This window comes from the organism of the source record quoted next, unplaced genomic scaffold (genome assembly GCF_019419815.1).
Source record: "Pyrus x bretschneideri cultivar Hongxiangsu unplaced genomic scaffold, Pyrus_bretschneideri_v1 Contig48, whole genome shotgun sequence".
NCBI lineage: Eukaryota > Viridiplantae > Streptophyta > Magnoliopsida > Rosales > Rosaceae > Pyrus > Pyrus x bretschneideri.
The window spans coordinates 1,058,963-1,069,415 of NW_025999785.1; the positions used below are offsets into that span (position 1 = coordinate 1,058,963).

Consider the following 10,453-nt stretch of genomic DNA (forward strand, 5'->3'; position numbering starts at 1 on the left):
TCGTCTAAATTCTAAAAGACTCTAAGTGCTAGTCTGACGACGAATTGGAGCTTAGTGCTTAGGTGAATTAGGCGGATTTAAATAAATCTATTGTATTTCGTGTAAATAAATATCTATTTATACTTAAAATATATATAATTCATCATAAACTAGAAAATAAAATGACATATATATATTATGAAGTATTCGAACATAATGAAAACATGAGAAATAAACATATAATGTGTGTTTATTTAAGTGTTCAATAATTCTCGTACAATTTATTGGAAACAATAAAATGCTAAAGGAAAGTTATCTTAGAATCATACAATTTATTGGAAACAATAAAATGTAAAAGGAAAGTTATCTATTTTCTATCTAAGTGAGTTGCAACTCTAGACAGGTGTTTAGGCGGGTCTGGACAGGCTAGGCGGGTATCTAAGTGGGTGTCTCAGTAGGTCTAGGCGCATTTTTTTAATTGTCAAATACCTAAATGTTAATCGATACGGTGACCAGCCGCCTAATGCCTAAGCAAGGATTTTTAGAACAACGTCTCGTCCTTTGTGACAACTTCTTCAGCCTCAGTGGTGGCCTGTCCATCCATGGACCAAACAATGGTGAAGATATGTATGGTAATAGATGTTTGAAGATATTCAGCCCAGCCCAAGCTGAAGCCCAATTGTGAGGTAGAAGATGGAAGAGAAGATGTTGAAGATATTTCTCATGGGGATGGATACATTGAGAAAAAGATGCAATTCCAAAGCCTACACATCCATGGATCATACAATGGTCACCATCAAACCTCATCTCCTTTCACCTTCCCTCCTTCCTCCCTCCAATTTCAAATTCCTCCAAACCTCTCCAAACAATCACACCCCACACACAGACACCCACCCATCTACCCACCAACCAACCACTTCTTCCACCCCCCATGGACACCCCAACCTTGACCACACCCAGCAAATCCATGCCCACATGATCAAAACCCAATTTGATCACACCCGGCAAACCCCTCTCACCCACCTCCAAACCCAGCTAAGCCCTGCAGCTCAGCACAACTTCTTGATAACTTCATACATTAAGAACAACTGCCCGGAAATTGCACTCGAAATATATGCCCAAATGCGAAGAATGGATACCCAAGTCGACAGTTTCACCATTCCATCAGTCCTCAAAGCTTGCGGGCAATCTTCTTTCGCAGTTTTGGGAAAGGAGACGCACGGCTTCGCGCTGAAGAGCGGGTTGGATGGTGATGTTTTCGTGCGCAATGCGTTGATCCAAATGTATAGCGAAAGTGGGAACGTGGTGCGAGCTCGCTTGCTGTTTGATAAAATGACTGACAGAGATGTTGTTTCTTGGAGTACAATGATTAGGAGCTGTGTTAGGAACAGATTGTTTGGTGAGGCATTGGAACTTATAAGGGAAATGCATCGTGTTCGAGTGAGGCCTAGTGAGATTGCCATGATTAGCATGGTTAATCTCTTTGCGGGGGTTGCTGATATCGAAATGGGGAAAGCGATGCATGTTCATGTTGTGAGGAATGGCAAGCACGAGAAATTGGGAGTTCCTGTTACTACTGCTTTGATCGACATGTATATCAAGTGTGGAAATTTAACTTATGCAAGGAGGCTCTTTGACGGGTTAGGACAGAAAAATATTGTTTCGTGGACTGCAATGATCGCGGGGTACATTCATTGCAGAGATTTACACGAGGGAGCAAAACTTTTCAACAGAATGCTGGCGGAAGGAAGTTTTCCGAATGAGATTACGATGCTGAGTTTGATTATCGAGTCTGGGTCTGTTGGCGCTATGGAATTAGGCAAGTGGCTGCACGCCTACATTCTGAGACATGGGTTTGTCATGTCTTTGCCTTTGGCCACTGCTTTGGTCGACATGTATGGAAAATGCGGAGAAACCAGATATGCAAGGGCTGTTTTCGATAGTGTGGATAACAAAGATGTTATGATTTGGAGTGCCTTGATCGCAGCTTACGTGCATGCCAATTGCACTAATGAGGCTTCACAGCTCTTTGCTCGGATGAAGAATAGCGGAGCAAGGCCAAATCAAGTCACAATGGTTAGCCTGATTTCGTTATGCGCAGAAGTTGGAGCCCTTGACCTGGGCAAGTGGGTTCATTCGTATATAAACCAGCAACGGGTGGAAGTTGATGTCATTTTACGAACAGCTCTAGTTGACATGTATGCGAAATGTGGAGAAATCGATATGGCTCTCAGGTTGTTTGATGAAGCCACAAATCGAGACATTTGTATGTGGAATGCCATGATGACAGGATTTTCTATGCATGGCTGTGGAAAACAAGCTCTGGAACTCTTTGAACAAATGAACAGAGAAGCTGTGGAGCCTAACGACATCACATTTATCGGAGTTCTCCATGCTTGCAGTCACGCTGGATTGGTGGTAGAAGGAGAGAAATTTTTTGAGAAAATGGTTCGTGTCTATGGATTGGCTCCGAAGGTTGAGCACTATGGATGCATGGTGGATTTGTTAGGTCGAGCTGGGAAACTCCACGAGGCTCATGAACTGATCAAAAGCATGCCCATACAGCCTAACACAATTGTATGGGGTGCCCTGCTCGCTGCGTGCAAAGTTCATAAAAATCCCGACTTGGCTGAAGTTGCTTCAAGGCAGCTTCTCCAGTTGGAACCTCAAAATTGTGGATACAACATTCTGATGTCGAACATCTATGCAGCATCAAACAGATGGAATGATGTTGCCGGGGTGAGAAAAGCCATGAAAGACAGAGGAACCAAGAAAGAACCCGGTCTCAGCTCGATCGAAGTAAATGGCTCGGTCCATGACTTCGTAATGGGGGATAAAGCGCACCCTCAAGCCGGAAAAATTTACGAAATGCTGGCTGAGATGATCAAGAAGCTGAACGAGGCAGGTTACACTCCTAACACGTCGGTCGTGTTGCAGAACATAGATGAGGAAGAGAAAGAAACTGCGGTTAACTATCACAGCGAGAAACTGGCCATGGCATTCGGTTTGATCGCTACTGCTGCAGGTACCCCGATTCGGGTTGTGAAGAACCTCCGAGTCTGTGACGATTGCCACACAGCAACAAAGCTTTTATCAAAAATTTACGGGAGGGTAATTATGGTAAGGGACCGGAATCGCTTTCACCACTTCAGAGAAGGATCTTGTTCTTGTGGTGATTATTGGTAGCAAACGACGATTATTTGTAAATGTAACTGGTAGCAAACGACGATTATTTGTAACATGTAACGTAAATTCGAAATGTGATTAATTCATTCAGATCAACAATTACAAATTTTCACATCGAAAACATATTGTCATCCAAGCCACGTTTCAGTTTTACGACCTCCGCTACCACTAACAGAGTGCCGAATGCTGATCTTCTCAGTAGAATATTTTTGCTGCAGCCACTCGAAAGCATTGACATCAAGTTTCCCAGTAACAGATTTCCCTTGTTTTCGACGATTATGCTGTTCCCGTATGGAAACCCAAAGTTTCTCAATGGCAGTCCTTTGTTTCAATGTGAACCTAGCTATGTTATCAAAGGCGTGCTTTGCTAATATGTCTATGACTGTTTGGCACCTGCAAAGTAAAAGTACAATATATAATAAGAAATTCTTGCCCTCCAGATGGTACTAGGTTGGATACTGAGAAGAGCGCATCGAAGAATTTAAAGTTTTCGAGAACTTACCATGGGGTTTTATAACGCCTAGCAGCTATCTCTAAACAAAGAACCAAGGCTTCCCTTTTTGACCTGAGGAATCGCTTGGTCTCTTCCTCCTCCTTCCTGATCTTGTTATCTTTTTTTTCCTTTGTTCTATCATCTTTCTTTGTAGAGGCAGGAGTTAAAAATGCATCAAGCCCAAAAGGATCAGACAACTCATCATTATTTTCCGCTGGTGCAGCTGAAGTCACGTCCCGCTTCGTCTGGTCATCTTCATCTGCTATCTTTGTTCCATCTTCCAGCACAGCTGCTTCCTCTCTGTCATCATCCTCGGTTGCAACAGGCAGATTAGAAATGGCTTCCTTTAATCGTCCAGCTGCTTTTGAAAACTGTGTAAACATTCACATAACAAATGCATGACGAGAAAAAGAGGAAGAACATGAAAGACAGAAAAAAGGTAAGTCAGGGTTGGTGAAGAAATCACAATCACAAAAACAAACGGTAGTTCCACGCTGAAATTTATTAGTAGATAATATTAAATGAAAATATTAGTTTAGAATGCATATGTAACCAAATTGGTTGCATGTTTCGTGCTTCTCATCAAATCATATACTAAAGAAGCTATTCATTACATGATTCAGAAACTATAATCACAAACTGCTATAGGAAAAGTTCTCACCAGGAAGCTGTCATCGGTGAATAATTCATTTGCCATCACTGCCCTAATTGTCCATGTCGTTAATTGATTCTTTTGCTTCTTATCGAGACACTAAAACGAAAATTTAATCCTTGTAAGTTGAGTATTCAAATAAAAATTTCATGAACCAATACTAACATTATCGTGCATTATATGCAGACTTTCAGTCTTACCTCAGAGGCATCTTGTGCTGCTGAAAACAATGCATGGTAATCAGCTCGCATGGAAGGATCCGTACAAGAAGTAGGCGATTCCATTGCGGCTTCTAGTATAGCAAAAAAGTAATCACTAGTCTCAGCTTTCACACTTCCCGCCTGAATAAGCTGGATGGCAAGCTTTGAAGCCTTACTAAATTTCGCAGGAGTCTTTATATGTGAGGCTATCTTCTGCATCGCCTCTATCACCTGTTGCTCTGAGGCATCCGTCGTGGTTTTGAACCTCAACTTTTTCTTTTCCGGCACAGTTTCTAAAATCCAGTTCCAACATATTAGCTCATTTGATCAAATCAAAACATTGGTATTTCACACAAGTTACATACATGAAGAAATAAACAAGAATCAAACTTTATTAAATCGTCAACACTAATTTCTGGCAAGAATTCCAACACAAAGAAACCGTCAACACTCCGATTTCCAGCTAGAATTCGAACAGTAAGTAACCGCATTTCCTTTACGAAAAGCTGCATTCCGAAAGTTTATATCAAAAGCCTAATTGTGTACAGAGAGCATAACTTCTGTACATTAATTCAGGGATACAATAACTAAAAACAAATGCAGCCCTGACAGTTAAATGAATTCAATTCTGTTTCTAGGGTTCTTCAACAGCGAAAATTAATGTAAAACTAAAACCCTGATAAGGCAATTTTTTTATAGCTGCTGGAAATAAAATCAAAGAATTAGTAATGGGTTTGAAAGCAATGTATCCAAAAACCGAAAAAAACTACCTTCTGGGGTCGACTCGGCGGGATTCGGCCGCTTGAGGGCGGATTTGAGAATTGGTTTAGGGGCAGCAGGTGGAGGAGGAGCAGGAGCAGGGGAAGAAGAGTCGCAGCTAAAAGAAGCTGTTTTTCGAGGTTTTGGTGGTTTTCGTGGTTCCGGTTGCGGTTGCCGGAGTTGAATTTCAGGAGAAGGAGGAGAAGGAGGGTCTGCCGACGGCGGAGGGAGGCCTTCAAACAGGTCGTCAGCCATGTCCTCTCCCTCTCGATCGAACTGGTTCGGAGTTTGTCCAAACAGGGAGGAGTTCCAACCCGATTGGATCTCTCTGTTTTTAATGGATATCAAACTCCGATCATGGGCTTTAATCGAAGCCCATTGTAATATGAATGCATCTTGGGCCCGTAAGATTATTCAAACCCACCCCAATTTAACTATCCATCTGAGTAACCCTCTATAGTCTTTTTCTTATTTTTATGTTATTTTATTTGGAGATATTACTATTTTAAGCTACATCAAGAAAAATGTGAATATATCCAAACCGTCGATTGTTCAACAAAAATGGATAATGAATGATTTTATACTTTGATTAATTTTTTAGTGTATATTTGTAAATTAATGATTAAGAAAATAAAATTTTTGATTATATATGACATTTGTATGGTGAAGTGAGATTTACGTATACCCATAATTGTTGTTATAGTTAAAACTGGGAAGAGTTTTGATTTTTAAAAAATAAAAGCTGATTTGATTGGTTATTTATCAATTTGTATTTTCTAAAATCATTAAGGAAACGCAATTTTTTTTTCAAATTCAAGAGCCATTCTTTAATTAATAGTTATACGATATTTGCACGGTGAAACATAGTATGAAGTGACTTGTCTCACTTTTAAAAACATATTTATATACTATATAATTAAGGGATGTGCTATCCACACATCCTATTTTGCTTCTCATACATACCTTAATAATTTTTGTTTGTTGATCTTTTTCAAATCATCAGATCCGACGACCGAAAATTAAAAAGGTATGTAAGAAGTAAAATGGGCTATAATTAATTAGAAATATATACAAATACATACAAAACTAAAGCATATTAAATTGCATGTACACAAAAGTTTGAAAACTTTTATAAAAATTTGTAAAATATCCGAATTATGTTTATAAAATTGAGAGACAAGATCCGATTCCCAAAATTTGTTCCAATTTAATCTTTTTAGATTGGAATTGAAAATCTGGTTTGCTATCCGATCCATCCAAAAATTACTCTAAATAAGATATAAGGGCTACTAATCGTTTAAGAGTATGGAAAAAAACATGAGAATACTACGTACCCTCGTTAGAGCAAATTGTGTGTTTCAAAATTTAAGAAAATAAAAGCAAGCATGCAAAGATGATGGAGTGGTCATAAATTAAGACATGTACATGGCCATGCTTCTTTACAAGAGACAATATCGAAGATTTACATTAACAAACTTAGAGTTAAATAGAGACAATATTGAAAAGATTGTGTGAGTAAATGTTGAATGTTTTGGTTTTCTTGAACACCCCCCTCCCCTCCCTTTTCCAGTGGTCTAGCCAGTTCAGTCCCAATTAGAGATACAAGAATCGTGGAAATGTTTATAAAATGACTAAATTCGCTTTTTGTAAAAATACTTTTATAATCAATTCTTAGTAAAAGTGTAAAACTATGTTTAGATGAGGGAATAAACTTGGAATTTTGACAAAAATTAGAATTTATAAATTGACATGTACCAATTCCCTTGTTTAGATTCATAAACATAGAAATTTAGAATTTCTGCGTGGAAAAAAAAAACCTTGAAATTTGGGACCCCCACTTCCCAAGTTTAAATTCAATACTGTAAATAGATGTCATTTCCCAACTTCTACGACTGAGAGTTTAAAAATATCAAATTCTATATTCAAATTCCATTGTTATTTTAGGTTAACCAAACAAGAAAATTAACAAATTCAAGAAAATTCACAATTCTAGAAAATAGATTTCCGTAGTTTCAATTTCCGTCAATTTAACATTCCTTAATAATCTTAAATTTCCTCATCCAAATAGAATGTAAGCGAAATTTGAAAAGTACATAACTAGTGCTGCTTATAAGAATCACATAACTAGTGGTACCTTCGAGTGCTTCTTGGAATTCACAAACATTTTATCTAAAAACGTTTTCAATTATTTTAAAACCACTTTCAAACAACTCAATAAAGTAGTATTGAAGACTTAAATATTATATAGTATTTCATCAAATGGTCGCTTTTATGTTAATTTACCAGCATATAAGCTTAACTTTTTGTTCAAATTATTATATGTTTTTCTTATAGAATAGAAGAAAATGCTAAAAACTAGGAAATGCTAATTAGAAAGCATAGGAAAGGAACAAGTTGAGCTAAAAGCACTAGTACTGCATTCCAAAATTGCGTACGTATGTGCGTAGTTCCTTTTCTTCATATGATATGATCATGCATGAGAGATCCATACTCAGTGCTCACTCATCTGTTTGGAGTAAAATATTAACAAAAACAAAATCCCAAATTACATCTTGGAGTTATGAATGAGTGTATACATGTGATAATATATGAGATCCAGAAGAGGGAATGTATACTTGAAAAAATATGTTCAAACAATTAAGAACATATTTGAAAGTGTTTTTAAAATAATTATAAATATTTTTAGATTATAAAAAACGTTTCAGACTATGTTAACTAGGTATAAAAAGTTAGAAGTGCTTTTCAGGAACCACTCACATTTACATTAAAATCTTCATTGTGCTTCTAATAGAAGTGCTTTTAAACCGAAGTGCTTTAAAAAAGCAATTCTAAATGAGTTACTTAATTTTGACATATAATTTATACACACTATTTTCTGTCCATCTGCACTCTTTGTTTATTGATGCTCTTGATTCGCTTTTACTTTATTCGATCTAAATATTGAAATTAAACATAAATATACATGAAGCGAAAAATAACATGTGAAAATCATAAGTTCTTGCTAAAATAACAATTGAAAAACTTAGGGTGGTTGGGTTATATGTAATTATGCATTATTGATGATACTACTTTCACATGAAAATCGATCTTCTTGTTAAGTTTCTTGAGTAGGGCACCATATGACGCTTTGCTACAAGAGGAGATCAGAGTTGAGGAGGACGTGCATCCCACATTCTCATCACGCGCACTCGACCCCACCCAAACAAAACCCTAATTCCCAAGACCGACACCACGCACCACCACCTCCCCCATTCATCATTTCATTTCGTTTCATCTCTATCTCCAATTCTCATCCCATCTAATTTTTCAGAGAGAGAAAGACAGAGAGAACCTTGTAGTGAGAGAAACTAAAAGAAAGAAGGAGAGAAGGAACCCAAAGCTAGCTAGCTTCCCCTAGACAGTCTTTGACCTTGACACCCACCCAAACCCTACCCAAGTTAATTCATCCCCAAAAAACCCCAACTTTTAAGTTAATTCTTCCTCATTTGATGTTTATATCTTCGTCGTACCTGATCAGACCTCTCTTACACTTCACTCTTGTTAATGACCCAGCTAGGGCTCTCTGAATTTTCTTCCCCATTTCTTTACCCTACCTCTTCAAGCTCTTCTTATATATCTAGATTTCCTGTTTATACAGATCACACTTTCTTTATATAATCAACCAGCTTAATTATATCACTTCTAATCTTCTACTTGTCTCTTTTCCTTTATTTTATAAATTTATATATATTACTATACTATCTTCGTTCTTCCCTCCTCCTTTTTCTACTTTTCATTTTGATTTTTTCAATCGATCATGGCGAACCGTTGGTGGGCTGGACAGGTAGGCCTACCGGGAGGAGGAGTAGTGAACGAAACCTCAGCCGTAGCAGGTGCCGGCAGCTCCCCCATGAAAAACCTCATGAAACCAGATCTGGGGATCTCCATGAACACCACAGGAACCAGCAGCCTCGGAGGATCCGGCGGTGACGAAGACGACAACAACAGCGATGATCCCAAGGAAGGAGCCATCGAAGTCGCCACAAGACGACCTAGAGGCCGCCCCCCCGGCTCCAAAAACAAGCCCAAACCCCCAATCTTTGTGACTAGAGATAGCCCTAACGCCCTCCGCAGCCACGTCATGGAGATATCCAGTGGGGCCGACATCGCCGACAGCGTCGCCCAGTTCGCCAGGAGAAGGCAGCGCGGCGTCTGCGTCATGAGTGGGAGCGGCACCGTCATCAACGTCACGCTCAGGCAGCCGTCCGCGCCCGGCGCGGTCATGGCGCTTCACGGGAGGTTCGAGATTTTGTCCTTGACTGGAGCGTTTTTGCCTGGCCCTGCACTGCCTGGTTCAACCGGGTTGACCATATATTTGGCAGGCGGGCAGGGCCAGGTTGTTGGAGGAAGCGTGGTTGGCCCCCTTGTGGCTTCAGGGCCCGTGATGGTGATCGCGGCAACGTTTTCTAATGCGACGTATGAGAGGTTGCCATTGGAGGAGGAAGAAGAGCAAACAGGAGGGGGTACTAGTTCGGGGACTGCAGCGGGAGGTGCGGGGTCGCCGCCGGGGATTGGAGGTGGTGGGATGGGAGACCCGGCGGGATTGGCAGGGGTTTATAATTTGCCATCGAATATGCTTCCGAATTTGAGCCTTGATCAGCAGGCAGCTTATTCATCTTGGGCTCATGGTCATGGAGGTGGTAGGCCTCCATTTTAAATCAATTTAATAATTTTAGGGTTTATGGATTATTGTGAATTAATTAGGAATAAAATTGAGAAGTGAGTGTTTAGTAGTAGTAGTACTACTCTTTGAAATTAACTCACTTTGAGAGGAAGAATGAAACTGGAAATTATTGAGGTACTTAAACTTCATTTATTTGTGTTGTGCTTTGTACTGCTTGAGCTGCTGCTCCTTCTTCTTCATCTGGTGTAGCTGTAGAATTTCCCTTTTAAATTAGATGAATGTTTTACAATGAGTATTTATATATATTAGTTAATGACAAAAACATGAAAGAAACCAATCATAAATAATATTGATGGAAGAGTTAAATTAAAATTAAATGTACGAGCATAAATAAATATAGGATATAATCCCTTTGCATCTTTCTGAGATATTTTGATTTATTTCTTCTAATTAAACTACTAATTAATCTTTTGAACCAAGTCTAATCAAGCTACTACTTGGATTTGGTCATTCATTTTATG

At 39.0% G+C, this 10,453-nt stretch overlaps 3 protein-coding genes across 3 annotated transcripts; 2 read left to right on the forward strand and 1 right to left on the reverse strand.

The window, feature by feature from the left end:
* Window positions 1-696: 696 nt before the first annotated feature.
* Window positions 697-3,261, forward strand: LOC103954369 (pentatricopeptide repeat-containing protein At3g26782, mitochondrial-like). The gene has a single exon (XM_009366183.3). The coding sequence runs from the start codon at window positions 703-705 to the stop codon at window positions 3,163-3,165; it is 2,463 nt and encodes an 820-aa protein (XP_009364458.3). The 5' UTR covers window positions 697-702; the 3' UTR covers window positions 3,166-3,261.
* LOC103954370 (formin-like protein 6) lies at window positions 3,223-5,576 on the reverse strand. The gene is made up of 5 exons (XM_009366184.3): window positions 5,281-5,576; window positions 4,511-4,803; window positions 4,320-4,409; window positions 3,668-4,029; window positions 3,223-3,558 (listed from the first exon to the last, which is right to left on the reverse strand). Exons 1-5 carry the CDS (start codon window positions 5,522-5,524, stop codon window positions 3,294-3,296), a joined length of 1,254 nt encoding a protein of 417 aa, XP_009364459.2. The 5' UTR covers window positions 5,525-5,576; the 3' UTR covers window positions 3,223-3,293.
* Window positions 5,577-8,415: 2,839 nt separating this feature from the next.
* On the forward strand, window positions 8,416-10,142 carry LOC103954371 (AT-hook motif nuclear-localized protein 20-like). Its single transcript, XM_009366185.2, has one exon. The coding sequence runs from the start codon at window positions 9,066-9,068 to the stop codon at window positions 9,963-9,965; it is 900 nt and encodes a 299-aa protein (XP_009364460.2). The 5' UTR covers window positions 8,416-9,065; the 3' UTR covers window positions 9,966-10,142.
* The last annotated feature ends 311 nt before the right edge of the window (window positions 10,143-10,453 follow it).

Bases quoted from the DNA above. Each gene is read 5' to 3' on its own strand.
- LOC103954371 (XM_009366185.2), top strand. From the start codon at position 9,066: ATGGCGAACCGTTGGTGGGCTGGACAGGTAGGCCTACCGGGAGGAGGA.
- LOC103954369 (XM_009366183.3), top strand. From the start codon at position 703: ATGGGGATGGATACATTGAGAAAAAGATGCAATTCCAAAGCCTACACA.
- LOC103954370 (XM_009366184.3), bottom strand. From the start codon at position 5,524: ATGGCTGACGACCTGTTTGAAGGCCTCCCTCCGCCGTCGGCAGACCCT. The intron at 4,410-4,510 runs GTAAGACTGAAA...TTTTCGTTTTAG, and splicing joins CAGCACAAGATGCCTCTGAG to TGTCTCGATAAGAAGCAAAA. The intron at 4,030-4,319 runs GTGAGAACTTTT...ATGTTTACACAG, and splicing joins TCACCGATGACAGCTTCCTG to TTTTCAAAAGCAGCTGGACG.